At 40.4% G+C, this 16,122-nt stretch overlaps 1 protein-coding gene across 3 annotated transcripts in view; it reads left to right on the top strand.

Annotated features, from left to right (window-relative positions):
- The first annotated feature begins 13,501 nt into the window (after window positions 1–13,501).
- LOC128605387 (KH domain-containing RNA-binding protein QKI-like) overlaps window positions 13,502–16,122 on the top strand; it is a 77,154-nt gene continuing 74,533 nt past the window's right edge. For all 3 annotated transcript variants that reach the window (XM_053620780.1, XM_053620779.1, XM_053620781.1), the window contains exon 1: window positions 13,502–14,276. In XM_053620780.1, the coding sequence (XP_053476755.1) occupies window positions 14,135–14,276 (142 nt within the window). In that variant the 5' untranslated portion in view covers window positions 13,502–14,134. The remainder of the gene's footprint in view (window positions 14,277–16,122) is intronic.

Raw genomic sequence — 16,122 nt, 5'->3', positions numbered from 1 at the left:
GACAATTGCTTTTAGAATTTGCTGGTATAATTCAGAATTCATTGTCCCACCAATGATGGCAAGTCGTCCAGATGCAGCAAAACAGTCCCAAACCATGATACTACCACCAGCATGTTTCACAGATTGGATAAGGTTCTGATGCGGAAATGCAGTGTTTTCCTTTCTCCAAACATAACGCTTCTCATTTAAACCAAAAATTTCTATTCTGGTCTCATCTATCCACAAAACATTTTTCCAATAGCCTTCTGTCTTGTCCATGTGATCTTTAGCAAACTGCAGAGGGGCAGCAATGTTCTTTTTGGAGGGCAGTGGTCTTCTACTTGCAACCCTACCATTGTGAGAGAGGCCTTTAGTTGCTTAGAAATTACCATGGATTCCTTTGTGACCTTGCAGATTATTAGATCGTCTTGCTCTTAGAGTGATCTTTGTTGGTTGATCACTCCTGGGGAAGGAAACAGTGGTTTTGAATTTCCTCAATTTCTACACAATCTGCCTGACTGTGGATTGGTGGAGTCCAAACTCTTTAGAGATGATTTTGTAACCTTTTCCAGCCTGATGAGTCCTTAGAAACCTCATTTGTTCATGCCATGATACACATCCACAAACATGTGTTCAGATTTTGATAGATCCCTGTTCATTAGATAAAACAGGGCACTCACTCACACCTAATTGTCCTCCCATTGATTGAAAACATCTGCCTCTAAATTCACCTTCAAATTAACTGCTAATCCCAAAGGTTCACATACTTTTGCCACTCACAAGGGTGCACGGTGGCCTAGTGGTTAGCATGTTTGCCTCACACCTCCAGGGTTGGGGGTTCAATTTCCAATGTGACCGTGTGTGTACGGAGTTTGCATGTTCTCCCCGTGCTGGGGGAGGTTTCCTCCAGGTACTCCCGTTTTCTCTCCCAGTCCAAAGACATGCATGGTAGGCAGATTGGCATGTCCAAAGTGTCCGTAGTGAATGTGTGTGCATGGAAGGAGCCTCCCCTGGTGCACCCTGGGCAATGTTCAGTATCGTACTGCTGAGTGGCTAATCCTTCCACCACGATGGTTCTACTATGAAGAGGAACCTCGACATGAAAAGAAGAAGAAGAAGCCACTCACAGATATGAAATATTGGATCCTTTTCCTCAATAAATAAATGACCAAGTATAATATTTTTGTCTTGTTTGTTTAATTGGGTTCTGGTTGTCTACTTTTATGACTTCTGAAAATCTGATGATGTCTTAGGTCATATTTATGCAGTTATATAGACAATTCTAAAGCATTCACAAGCTTTCAAGCACCACTGTATCTGTCTCCCTGTTGATTCAGGTGGGAAAATGCTGTTCAGATCTAGACTAATAAACACCTCAGTAAACAAGCCAGCCACAACCTGTTTAGTGTTTCACACGCCACTGCATATGTGGCTTAGGAAAATGTTAACAGGGAGATGTCATCTCCACGACTGAATGGCACAGTTTCTATCCTGAAGGCATGAGTGATGGGAAGCAGTGGGGTGACAGATGACAAGGCAACAGCAGCCCTATTCTTAGTAAGCAGTCATTGTTTGTGCTCAAATGTTATGGACTACATTATTCTGTCAACTTGTGTGTGTGTGTGTGTGTGTGAGAGAGAGACAAGCTTTAATTAATAGTGCCTGTAACCTGTTTGACATAAGATTGGAAAGCAGAGCACTTTTTGTTTGAACTGGGATTTTTTTTGTCTTGTTGTGTTTTTTTCATCTGCACACTCCTTCTTCTTGCTTTGAAACCTCAGGGGTGTTCCCGTCTGGCAGCAGACGAGACAGGAGACATGCACTGTGGAAGCTTTTCAGTTGGAGGTTTCTAGAGATTAAATCAGAACACAGTGAGTTACTGCTGACATTCTGATTCTCTGATGTCTATTCACACATACTGTGGTATACATCTTGTTTTAAACCTGAGAATAATCATTCCTCCTGCAGCAGCTCGTGACCATAGATTAATAATGACATGGCCTCAAACTAAATTAAGTCAAAAGGTTATCACACTTGATATATTGTATACTACAGGCTACTGTCTAATGAATTATTAGAGCAATGATGTAATAGGCAGCTGAGAGTCAACAACTTGCCGTCATCCAGCATACAGTCACCTGTATTCCGTATAGCAGGTGTGTTTCTCAGGTTTCAGCTAAATTAACTACATCTGAGAAACCACAGTAGGGGGCATGGTGACTTAGTGGTTAGTATGTTTGCCTCGCACCTCCAGGTTTGGGGGCTTGAATACCGATTCTGTGTGTGTGGAGTTTGCATGTTCCCCCTATGCTTTGGGGGTTTCCTCCAGGTACTCTGGTTTTCTTCCCCACTCTAAATACATGTGTAGTAGGCTGATTGGCATTTCCAAATTGTCTGTAGTGAATGTAAGTATGATTGTGCCCTGTGATGGGTTGGCACCCCGTCCAATTCTGATTTGCTATAAAATAATATCAGCCACAGAGTATTTTTAAACTAGCCTAATCTGGCAACCCTGTCATGCTCCGTGAGCTCACTGCCCCATGATTGTGCAACCTCTAGAAAGGCAAGCCAGTCAATGAAATATCAAAGTATATCTGTCAAATAACATTTATAAATGTTGGTCATTCAAAAGAGGTAATTAGTATTTCAACAGAATTGAAAATTTAAATTTCAAATTGTGAATGAGGACTCCAATCCTGTAATGAATAATTTCTACTAAGCAAGTATTCATTCTTGGTTGGCCATTTTAGAAAGTGCTCATTTGCTTCCATGTGCAATTTATGGTTGTTGTCATCATCTATTCCATCAGACAAAGGTTTCATTTTATCCCTGGGTCATCCTTTTATCACCCCTCTGTAAATGAATGTGCATTCACCTCCACAAATTTCATCTCCGTGGTAGGCTGATCCACTAGCATGCTAATCATGCTAATTAGTTGAGACATGCAGACAGTGTGGTAGTTCTGTCTGCTAGGTACATGTGCACAGCTGCATCATTTGAGCATATAGGTTTATAATTCTCAGGATAAAGTAGACAAAGGCCTGTAAACCTTATTTCAATAATAATAACATATATACTTGAGGTTTTACTATTCAAGAATCTTTCCTATATGGTTATTGGATTATAGCAATATTGTCCAAGCAATAGAGGTGTATGGAGAATAAGTCATTACTGATAAGCCATCAGTGTGTTACAGTATTTTTGAGATAGTACGTGTTTAAGCTTCATAGCACTATAGTTTCTGGTTTATAAGCCCTTTCTTCACCTATTCCATGAATTCACAAACACACTGAGGAGATTGGATGGACAGGATGTCTGGTATTGGGGTTAGAATGTCCCCAATAGGACCATCAGGCTACTTTGGCTATTCACACCCATCCCCCTTTGACAAGGGCACACCTGCTCCTGGTACACACTGACAGCATGCATCCATGGACAGCGAGCCACAAATAGCTGCCTCACTCCCAGCGGCTCACCCAACCATGATTTATGAACTAAGTCTAATATCTGCACAACAATGGCCTAACCTTGGGTAACAATGACTTGTCAAGCCACTGACTCTAAATGCCATGTATACTTGTGCTCTGACGTCGAGGTCGTTTTAGTTCGTTTAGAAGCCAGCAGGGTTGAGAGAAGGCAATTAAATGGAAGATCTGACAGGTTATTAGATTGTGTTCTATTATCTGTGACACCAAATCTGCTTTAGTTAAGCTTGCTGGAAGAAAATATTACTATATACATATATAACACTTTGTAACCTGCAATATTGCATGTAGTGAATATTCAGTGTCCACAGAGGGATGCTTTATTGGTTCCAATAAAGAGAATCTTGCTCACAGTTTCAATATAAATGCGTCAGTCATTTACTATCATAAACGTATAAAAAGATGAAGCACAATTTCTTTTGAACTGAGAGCGTTCTCAGAGGGAAGTGGTTAATTTATCAGTTTGAAATCAAATTCTAAACACTATTCAAGCTGTTTAATTAGACGTTCATATGATACACAACTCTAGCTTCCTGGAGCTTTTGATTTTATCACAGTGACATCTAATGTCCCAAAGCACCGCAAGTTATTCTGCAGAGATTTGTGGGGAGGTCTTTTCTTCTAACACACTGAATCTAGCTCATGGGGGCCTTAGTAATAATATGAGTTGAATCATGTGTGTTAAATAAGGTAGATTGTTAAACTTTTTGTGTTCAAAATCACATCAGACAAGACTGAACTTTAATCAGCCAAGTCCAAGTAAAGACCCAGACCAACGTGGCTGAGGGATTGAGACTAGACTAAGACCACACTAGAAGTTACTCAATGTCAACATATAACTAAGACCAGAAACATGTCATTTCAATTCAAGACCATGAATCTGAATTCACTTTCCAAGCCATATTAAAATGTAGTGATTATTTTAACTTTTGCTACTTAAAACATCTAAGTTTGAAAGCAATGACATCAATGACTTTATCAATACTTCCTAATTTTATTTCTAAAATTTTTAGCACCTAGCTAACATTTAGCTAACAAAGGCATGAACATTGCTGGTAAACACTGACAACTAGTGAGATTAATTGCCTGATAACATTAGCCAACATCATTTGAGACAGTTAGTTTAGCTAGATAATGTTAGCAGATCTTAATATGAAATGTTTACTGTACCTTAGTGTAAAAATTCAAAGTAGTGTCCCCGTAAATTATATGTTGACTTTGGGTGAATACACTATACAGGACTAAAGAGCCCCTGATAATGAGAGTGCATTGGAGTTCACTACAGCTACATGGGTAGGAATGGAGCATTTCCATTTTTTTAAAAATTAGCAACTACATAATTATTAAATTCCACATTGAATGTCACTCACGTTCAATCCTGGAGCCCAAGCCCTGACCAAACGTATCCAGGTTCATGACAATACCAAGATTCAAGACTGATCTTCAGTACTACAATGCTACTAAACTCTACAGTACTGTGGCCCACCCACGATTGGAGTCTTAACACCCTGGTTTAGCGCTGCAAGGTCCGACGTTTCAGCACTGAACTCAAAATATGCGTTCCAGCAAGCCCTAAGCTCCAAGCAATGTGGAGCTGCAGAAGTGACCGCTCCTTTCTGTGACCGCTAGCTCCAGGCTGTGATGAGAGAATAATCTCAGCCAGAGCAGTTCCACTGAGGCAAAGGCCTCCTCCACAAGCCCACACCCCAGCATTCTGCTCGGCCCTTCTGGCTCAGCAGGCACACTCGGCTGCTTACTGGGGCCCTTGAGCAGCTGCAGAGACCCACCCAGAGGCTTTCTCCTCCTCCGCTTGGAACATTTTGTGCAGATGTTGGTGTGCAATAAAGACACAACACTGCATAAGCTCTATAAGACAGCTTCAGATAGGCAGCTAGCAGCTTAAAGCTTTTCCACGAGAATTGAAAATGCCATCCAGTGAAAAAATATTCAACACTGGGGAAAAAAGCAACTAAAACTGACTTCTCAGTGTAAACTTAGTGAGTGTTCCATGGATCCTGTTTAGTTCCATCTTAAATGAGGACCCTTATTAATGTTTGCTTTAAAAAAAAAAAAAAGAACCAAGAGAAACATTCACTTTCAAACTGACACAATGGTTCTGGTTATTTTCTTTACTTTCTTTCAACTTCACTGACACAAAAATGAATAAGCCCTGATACTCTTCCATTCACCCACCATCCAAAATTGTATGTTTTCACCAAACAAAAGTGAGTCTGATCTACATTTTCTGAAGCTCAGTGTCTCATGCCCAACAGGATAAACTGATCTTTGGAGGCTGCTGACAGATTGACTGGGCTGAGGTGATCTGAGGAAAATGGTTTGCTTTAACAGTGAATTTGGATTGGCTGGATAATGTCTTCCATTCTGGCCCCGTCTAACCATATCTTCCCTGACAGATTGTAAAATGCAAGTGTATTGGTGGGAATGCTGCTTGGACTGGATAAGGATGAGATCGTTAGGGAAAGATAATGTTTTCTCTACTCCTATATCTGGCCTAGTTTATGGTTGACAATAGCATTAGGGATTGTCCATTGTTGCAAATCACTGAAGACACATTAAATGTCCATGGCTCTTTGGACATGGCATTCCATGAACATTTTGGTGAACTGTTACTGACAGCCAATTGCTGGTACATGCTTTTCCAAATGTGTCACTTTTGAAGTGCAACATGGATCACCTTTAGACATCATTGTTGCTGCTTGTTGTGTTTGTAGATCACTGGATACCAAACTGGTGAAAATTAGACATTCCAAAATTATATGATTGGTTACAGTCAAGTGCAAAGGTTCATATCTATCCAAAACATTATCCAGTCAAAAAAAGACGAAGAAATGTAAGTTCAAGCAACAAGACATACAGAGTATTGGGTTTTAATGACAGGTAAAACCTAACAAATAGTGTAGGTTAAGATATTAATAGTGAGAAAATATTACAATACAATATTTTGTATCTCCCTTTTTTAATTTGATGTAAACATTCTCATATAACTTACAGTGGGGTCCATAGTCTAAGCATGAAAATGCTTCTGTTTGACATTCTAACAACCTTTTTATCTTTTGTTTAGTAAATTCACAAAATTACTCTGCTCTTCTGTAACACAGAGAGATGATATCCCCAATATCAGAGAGATGATATCCCCGGCCTGGCTTAGGTGTGGAGCGACGGCCACTGCGCAGCCAGTGGGGGGTACGAAGCAAGCTCAAGGTGGAGCCCGAGGGGGGAGCATCATTAACCATGGAGGGGGGAGGGACGCTCTCCTCGAGGTCAGAGGGGGAAGTGATGTCCTCCATGGAGCAAGAAGGGGGAGTATTATGTGGCGTGAAGCAGAGAAACGGAGTGACGTCTTCAGCGGAACATGGAGGCAGAATGACGTCATCAGCAGAGCAGGATGGCGGAGCAACGTCCTCAGCCGAGCAGGAAGGCAAAGCGACATCCTCAGCCGAGCAGGAAGGCGGAGCAACATCCTCAGCTGAGCAGGAAGGCAAAGTGACATCCTCATCTGAGCAGGAAGGCAGAGCAACGTCCTCAACCGAGCAGGAAGACGGAGCAATATCCTCAGTGGAATAGGAAAGTGGAGCAACGTCTGGAGAGAAGCCTGGTGTAGTGATGTCCGAGGCAGAGCAGGGAGGCAAAGTTGTACAGGAAGGCTGATAAAAAATATAATTACCTTGCATTACATCAATAATACATAATTCACAGTTCACGCTTAGAAATAATAGTTTCATAAAGACATAAAATCTTAATATATTACAAAATTAAGAGCAATTGTGTTTAACTGGATAATAAGTGGTGTTTCTCTGTCATTATTGCGCTGTAGTCCAGAAGTAGAAGTGTGGTATTAGTGCTAAAATAATTTGTGTAGTCATTGAGCATGTTTACAGCTTGGGGTCACAAACTGTTTCTATGCATTGTCTCTCTGCTTTGTGGGTCACTCTGTGGCACACCACTAGGCTGTTTTGCCTCTGTTATGGCAGAGGGGAGGAGCCCTTGTTATCTGTGCATGACTCTTTGAGAGTGGCCGTTGTGGTGATGTCTCCATGTTGGAAGTACGCTAATTGTCTTTGTGTCCTGGTTCCGTGCTCCAGTCCCTGGCAGGTTACAATGGTGACCAGTGTTGCTCTCCCAGAACAATCGCTCTCTGTCTCTGCTGGACCAGCACAGTCACTGTCGGTTCAGACTGTACACGCTCTGCAGCAATCGCAGATACCAAGCGATAGACCAGAAAAATCCAAAATCATATAGACAAAAACATTCCTGCACTCATTTGTACACATACCCATTACACACATGTTCATTTATGTGCAAACAAATTGGTACTATGATGAATAAACACTAAATGAGACAGTGAAAGTTTACATGCAATAAATCAGTGAATAATTCACCACAAGATATCAATGCTATTGGTAGCCTCTAAGAGCACTATATTGATGCCAATTCAGAACCATGTCTATTCCGCTCCATATCACCCACTGATAACCTAAAACCCATAGTTTCTAAACAGAGCCTGCTGATGTAAGCAAAGAGGCTTGATTGTGGATATCGAATAAATTGATTACAAACACTGCAGCCCAGTTTGAGGGTATGGCTTGATAAAAGGAAGCTAAAGCAAAGTCCTGTATAAGGAAGGAAAACCACATAAATACATCTTAGTTGTGTAAATTACAGAACTTTAAAATCTTTAAAGACTGATATTTATATTTGCACAGATGACTAAAAAAAGAGTTGGATCTGACCTGCAGTAAAAGAGCTGAGATGCTGTGGATTCTGACACAGGGGATCCCTCAAACTTTGTTTCCTCGGAAATGCCCTTGAGCCCTTCTCATTTAAACTTCAGCCCCTGTTATGTGCCTTTTCAGTTAAGCCTGCCTTAAGATATACCTGTCTTTCCCTTTTCTCTTATTTACTGCTTTCTCTTTTTCTCCCTTTTCCTAACCAGTGTTGGGTAAGTTACTCAAAAAAAGTAATCCAATACAGATTACTGACTAATTACTACTTTAAAACTGTAATCTGATTACATTACTGATTACTGCATGTAAAAAAGTAATCACATTACTAATTACTTTCAAGTTACTTTCAAAACCTATCAAACCTACAAAAATAACACTACAAAGTGAAACTCAGTTCTTTCAGTGATTTTAGCGCGCGTCAATAATCGGAAAAAGTTGGATTTATCATAAAACTTGCCTCGGGTGTCGTCACTGTTTGTAGGACTACCAGACTGATAAAATAGAAAACTTTTCTAACTAGACTAGTCTCATGTCACTAACCAAGCAGAGGCACAGCTAAGCTATCGTTGTATGGGTTTAGCTGCTACAGTGCCATGCAGAGTACATTATCTGTCCTTATGCTCTGCTCATATCACGTTCATGTAAACTGGAACTCATATAGACATTTACACACCTTGTTTTCCTACTCAGCATCACAGGATGTTACTGTTTCAGTTTCAACCCCTTTACTGGTTTAAAAAAAATTGGCGTATATCCATTTTTCCCCACACTGACTGTGAGCTAGTGTTTGGCAAAATTGAGAGACTATCAGCCAATAAGACATGAGTGTTTCCACGTATTTTCCTGTAAACTCTGTCTGATTGGTCTCACCTACGTTCACTGAAGATATAAAATTACAGACGGTCTTCTTTTATTAATGTTTAGCTATGTAGGGATAAATTGCTCCAAGTGGTTTGATTATTCAGGGCTAAAGAAAAAATGTTCGGGGCTACAGTCCTGAATGACCAGGCCAGGTTACGCTTCTGGAAGCTGCATAAAATGTGATTTATTTTTAAAATGCATTTTACTTAACAGTTTTCTTAACAGTTTTCTTAACAATAAATTTGTAAAGCAAGTAACGTAATTCTATTGACATCAATAACTGTAATCAAATTACATAAATTTAAAATGTAATGCGTTACTTTACTGCATTATCAGAAAAACTCATTAGAATACAGAAACGCGTTACTTTATATATATATATATATATACACACACACACACACACACACACACACACACACACACACACACATTATAACCAACTCAACATTCTAACATATACACTTTGATATATATATCCTACTATTCTAGCTCTCTTCTTGCTCTCTGCCACTGCTCTTTTCCCACTTTTTCTTTCTGTATCACTCTTTAAATCCTAAAGTTCTTTGCTACCCTACAAACCCCTTTCTTTCACTTTCACCCAACCGTGTTAGTTGTGATGATATGTCCTATGAGTAGAAGCGTTCCCTCTCAATGCCCTGATAATTACTTCTCTGTTTATTTAGCAAGGCGGTCCAGGAGGTTTTGGGGGGAGAGGGGGGTTTGTTGGGGTGGGGGTGGGGATGGGGATGGGGTGGGAGGACGACTGTCCATGGCCGAGAGGGATTGACTCCTGTATTAAATAGCCCACATTCCAATCCTCTGATGCTGAAACGGCCATGAGTTCCCCCTTTTTATCTCTGCAGCACATCAAATTAGCACCCGGTTCAGTCCTAATACAAAAGACCCAGTAGCTGAAAAGAAAAAACTAGAGACAAGCCCATGGGGAGAACCTATGCGTCTCTGTCTGTTCAGCATGTCTCAGAGCAAGGTTTGTTTGGAGCTGGAACCAGAAGGCCTCCATGATAAATCAACTGGATTTATAGGAGTACACATATATACTAATGAAACGTTCCACTGAAAATAACGTCTGGTTTAATTTTATGGAAGAGGGTCAAATTTAATAATGCATTTCAAAATACTTTGCTCTGGTAATGAGCCTTGGAGCAGTGTGCGTGAAATTATTATTGTGGATATTTTATGGTCATTTTCCTAATGTACTCAATCTCACTGTATAAATAACTGACTCTTTATGTTTGTGGAATCAAAACTATTGATTTATTGCATTTGCAAATGGAGCATTCATTTAAGTCATTTAAGGGGTATTAGATTTAAGTGAAACTATTTCTGTAGCTGATTTTATCACGATACCATGATGCTTTTGAATAAATATGGCATAACCACGGTGAGGATGTTCTTCTCACCAATTGTATTTGGTTTCATCAGTTTATGGGGTGGTTTTATATTCGGATCACCCCCACATACTGGCTCAGATGCATTCACAAGGAGGGAGCTTATAATGGGATCTATGCAGCGGAAGCAAAGGGAAACTATAGTGCTAGACATGGAGTTGGGTAAAGTTAAGGCATAGAGAGTTGAGATGTAGAGACTTATAGCAGAAGAAAGTGTGAGGTTTCTCATTAGCCTCTTGAACCAGATAGAGACAACCTTGCTCTTTGCCGGGATTCAGGATGCATGTGTATAGGAATGCATTCATTAACACTATTCCTTGGCTCTCTCACACAAGGCTTCCGTCACCGGGTAAGTAACTGAGTGAGTGGAGAGCACTGGATTGGAGGCTGCATATGAAGGGGGCAGCGTGTCTCAGTAGGAAGGGTTTGGGGTAAATAGCTCCCCCCATGTACCCGAGAGAGAGGCACCCTAACACAGGCCTCCTCATCCAAGGCGATCTGCATGAGAAAGCGGCAGGCCCTACAAAAGATGAAAAGGTGCTGGGCAGGACCTGGACAATCCCTTCCTGTTCTTAACGGTGATTTGTTTCCGTGCCGTCAGGGACTGGGCTGCTTGCCCTCCTTCCCCTAACCTCACAGACCCTTTCACACATTCTCTTCGGCTTTGTTTTCCAGCACTTTCTAAAAACACTGCCACTGCTTTCTTTCCTTTTTTCATTCACGTGAAAGCAACTGATGGGCCAATATGTGAAATCAAACAGAGACTGGAACGATTGTTTTTGCAGCCATTTTCTAAAAGCCAAGCAGCTCTGAGCATGGGAAACATTTTGCATAACAAAAGAAGGGAGAAAACATTAGGCCAATTAACGTGCATATACAAACCTGTACTAATGAAGGGATTTGAAGCATTTGTAACTCATGTCTACTGTGTGTTTATTTTTGCAGATTTAACATATCTGAAATGATTAGTGCACTATGATAGAAATACTGCATCATTTCTAAAATATTTAGTTATATAAATTACAAGATTAGGATTATATATTGGACAAAACTGTAAAACTATCTGTTTCATCTAAAATGCATAACTTGCTTACATTGAAAGAATTGAGCTGAGTAAAAAATAATTACAAGTTAGCACAGACATAGAGATTATTTTAATATCTGAGCAACACTGGGATGTTTAAGTTGTTTGAAAGAAAAGAAAACATTGAGATAAAAAAAAAAACCCTAAATATTTCTTTACAATGATTACATATGTAATTATTACACAGTCTTAGAAGGAATGCTAACTCATTTTTTTTAATCATTCATTTGCTTGCCTGTTCTACCTCTGTATAAAGTTCCCCTTTAGTTCATTCAAAGCGAGGAACAGAGTCTGTACCAACATTGAACTAGCAGGGCCCATTCACTGTGCCTTAGTAAGCCTCTATGCCCAGTGCTTAGCACCTTTCTCTGGAAGTTCTCCATTGAGATAAATGCTCCATATTCACCATGATTCATTCTGATGTTCCCTGGCATTTACTCTATCACACTTTGTCTCTCTTTTCTCACATTCTCACAGTATCGTAGACATTCCCATGCAGTTTGCCAAAAGGATACAACTGCATGGTCTGTCGGCATGAGGTCTATGTGATCAGAGGTGAGAGAGTGGTTAAATACCGCACTACAATTAAAAATGTACTTACTTTAATAAATCAGGGACTGGAGTAGGAAAAAATAACAAATAGTAAAAACAATATACATCTCAAATTTGAAAAGCTCATTCATTTCCTGTTAAGTTGATTTTTATCAGCTTTTGTTAACACTGATAGTATACTGTACAATTTGCAAAGATATATATTAGTGAAAGTGTTTACAAAATAAAAAAAAAAAAAACATGGTTAACTGAGTAAAAAGTTTTTCCATTCCCCATGAAGATGCCTGAGTATAAATACAAGGTTTGATCAATTGAAAATTGGCACGTTTAGACACGTGATGGAAGTCAAGCATATACAGCTGGTACAGTACACAGTGAAACGAAACAAGGTTCCCCCAGGACCATGGTGCTATATAAAACAACACACTAACTACATGAGACGACACAGAACTAAATAAGACCTACACATTCTACATCAAGTGCACGTGCACACGTGTGCAAACAACACAAGACAGTACAGTAACCACTAAAACAGGACAACGGGCACAGTATGTGACAGTATGATCCCGACCAGGACACAGTTCTAGTGCAGAAGTGCCACATATAACAGGTAGTGCAAAAAGAATAAAAATATCATAAAAAATGCTGTAAATGTAAACATGACATACTATGACATAGTATTCAGCAGACAGTGTATACCATATATGGACATAGCCGTTATTGCTGTAGCAGCCAGGTAAAGTGTAGGCTATAATAATGCAAGGCCTAAGTTAGCTATAACACTTATTACTGCATGACTAAATGTAGCTCTTAATGTAAGTTCACTCACTATGTGCATAATATTAATATGTTCTGTATATAAATCAGAAACAGATAACTTATTAGAGATGACTGGTCATGTGAGAGTGCTGATGGAGTGAAGGTCTCCAAGGGTAAATGCGTACAGTGTAACATCCAGTTCATAGCAACTCATTTCATAACTACTGTGTGGTTCCATATGTGTGTGTGTGTGTGTGTGTGTGTGTGTGTGTGTGTGTGAGAGAGAGAGAGAGAGAGAGAGAAGTGCATTACCGTTTACATATATTTTTACAGAGACTGTAATTTATGACAATAAATGTCTGAAAATGTCTGATGTGAGTCAGTTATCATGTAATATATGACAAACTGAGCCACGGTGCTGTGTGTGTGTGTATGTGTATAGTGTGTGTGTGTGTGTATGTGTATAGTGTGTGTGTATAGTGTGTGTGTATGTGCACGTCAACTCTTCCCACCCTCGGCTCGGGAGCGCGCGTTCTTTCGGGCCGGAGGGACGCGGGCGTGCGACGCGGTCACGTGACCGTGCTGGCGAGTCCTGGCAGCGCAGACTGAGCTGAACGCTGACAGAGGAGCGCGCGCCAGTCCCGGTGAAGAAGCTCCGTTATTGCGAGCAAGACAGACAGCGAGACAACTGGAACTAGACTCATTTTACACACACACACGCACACGTTACACACAGGAAGCCGTGGGGGACTCAAAGAGAGAGAGAGAGAGAGAGAGAGAGAGAGAGAGTCACTCATCGCTTCCAAACTGTCGCGTAAAAAAGGAAGTAAAGGACAAATCATCTGAAATCTCAGCAGAGCGCCGCGCGGCCGGGAGTTGCCTTTCTTTTTCTGAGTAACTTGTGGAATTTATCGAGCAAATAAACCAAACAAACAAACAAAATAAAACAAAAACACTAGCTCGGCCTACCTCTGTGCCCTCGTGTACGTTTTTATTTTTATATGCTTGCATTAGGTTGTTTATTGTTATCTTTTTTTTTTTTTTGCCAGCAGAATAATAACGGTGTCGGTTTGAGAGGAGAAGACTGACAGGAAACAGCAGCTTTTCTCCACCACACTCGAGTCTCCTGAAGTGCGACGAACACTTGCTCTCCTTCAGCGCTCCTTTTTCTACTTCTGTCTGTTGAATATTTACACGAGAACCTATCTGGGTTAGAAATCGGTGTATCCTGGGGCGTCAGCTGTGATTTCTTGGAATATGGTGGGGGAAATGGAAACGAAGGAGAAACCGAAGCCGAGCCCAGACTATCTGATGCAGCTCATGAACGATAAGAAGCTGATGAGCAGCCTGCCCAACTTCTGCGGCATCTTCAACCACCTCGAGCGCCTCCTCGATGAAGGTAACCATGTCAGCGATGAGGGTATAGCCTGAGATGTGGGAATAGTAGTGGATGAATAGCTGTGTGAGAGTGAAGGAGTGTGTGTGTGTGTGTGTGTGTGTGTGTGTGTGTGTCCGAGCCTTATGCGTCCAGCCACTTGCCATTCGTGGCTTTTGATTGCCATCCACCTTTTTTTTTTTGGGAGTGGGTCATTTTCCTATTATGATCCAGTAGGCTACTTTATCCGATGTGTTTTGGTCAGGTATTGCATGTCTAACCCCTAAAATCTTTCCTCAAGTTTGTTCACACAGCTTGACATTCAAGTTAGGAGTTAAGCAGAACCTGTGGAGAATGGATCAAACCCGTGTTGTGACGTCAGAAATCAAATAGGATTTAAAAAACAAAAAAACAAAATACAAAATAAAAAACCCACCCTGCACAGTGCACTCATACAAAAATGTACCTTGTGACATTTAGCCTATCACAACACTCTCTTAAAAATTAAAAAAATAAACATAAAAATCCCCTGTATGAATTTAATAACGCCTCCTGAAGGCATTTTGTCCCAAATGATTTCTAGTACCCGAAAAGTTAGGCTAATTTTACACCGCATATCCTGATTTAGTCGTGTAAAAGTTATTACAATGCTGAGATGGGACTTGAACTGTCCTGAAGGCAGATCTGATCAAGTGTTAAGAGTGTTTAAATGCAGCTCTGTGCGTTATATCAGGATCGTATTGGCACTACATTGCCTTTGGGAGAACTTGAATAATTAACATCGCTAATGCATTTTTTCTTCTTCTTCTTCTTCTTCTTGGATGCCTGAACTGTTTAAATGAACCTAATTTACAGGGCATTAAACACGTCTAATCGGAGTGGTTGTAGATATATGACAGGCCGTATATTAATTGGTAGATTTAGACTCCATCCAGCAATGTAATACTGGTAAGAAGCACACAATAAAATTAAAAGAGAAATATTTAAAGTGGTTAAACAGTGCAGTCTATCTGACTAAAGTCATATCTGAGAGAAAAGACTCCACTGACAGTGCAGCAGAATTGGGCGTTTTTCTTCTTTATTGTTAATCATGGAGTGAAAAAACAGCACTTTTGACTTCTTGTGACAGTGGCATAGCATTAAGTTGGCAAAGTCCCGGTTTGATTTATAGTACATTTGACTGTTTTTAAACCCTGAATGTGCTGAAATCTGTCATGGGAATTGCTGGCAAACTGACAGTGCTTAACTGCTGGTAATTTGGAGTAGCAATGCACCAAGGGGCTCCTTTCCAATTCTTTATTGAAGCCTTTCATCCTTTTCTCCGCTGTCGACTTTATGCAGTAGTTAATGTGGTTTATATATCACTTGTCCAAGCACAGTCTTTTCTTCTTGCAGACTGACTGTAAATGCTTTATGAAGCATCAGGCCACATGTCTTTATGGGGAATAAAATCAGAGAGAAAAATGACATGCAAGAGAAAAATCGCCAACGCTCAGGAACACCGAGAGGAGTTCGTATCGTCAGTAGCAAACCTTAAATCAAAAATAATTCACCTGACTTAACCGAGTGTCCTCTTGAATAATAGTCTATGAAATAGATTTTGTGGTCTGCCTATGAGCTACCGTAGTAACTGAAGAACTCCTGCTGAGGCGCTTGTGTTTTTCCGTGTCAGTTACAAAGTTGAGAAAGCGCACAGTTGAGAACAAGTGTTTTTGCTGTCATACAGTGTCTCGCCCAGAACTTGCCGTGGACATGCAGGTACAATGTTTAACTGAATTGGTAAAAAGTGATGCTTGTCTATCTGCTGGAGCACAAAATGTGTTTCTACGAGTTTTCATTTCGCTTTGTTAATCATTTTCGTCCTGAGTTT

Source organism: Ictalurus furcatus, chromosome 3 (genome assembly GCF_023375685.1).
Source record: "Ictalurus furcatus strain D&B chromosome 3, Billie_1.0, whole genome shotgun sequence".
Lineage (NCBI taxonomy): Eukaryota > Metazoa > Chordata > Actinopteri > Siluriformes > Ictaluridae > Ictalurus > Ictalurus furcatus.
The sequence above is the reverse complement of the archived record's forward strand: the minus strand, read 5'-3'. Positions and strand labels throughout refer to the sequence as shown.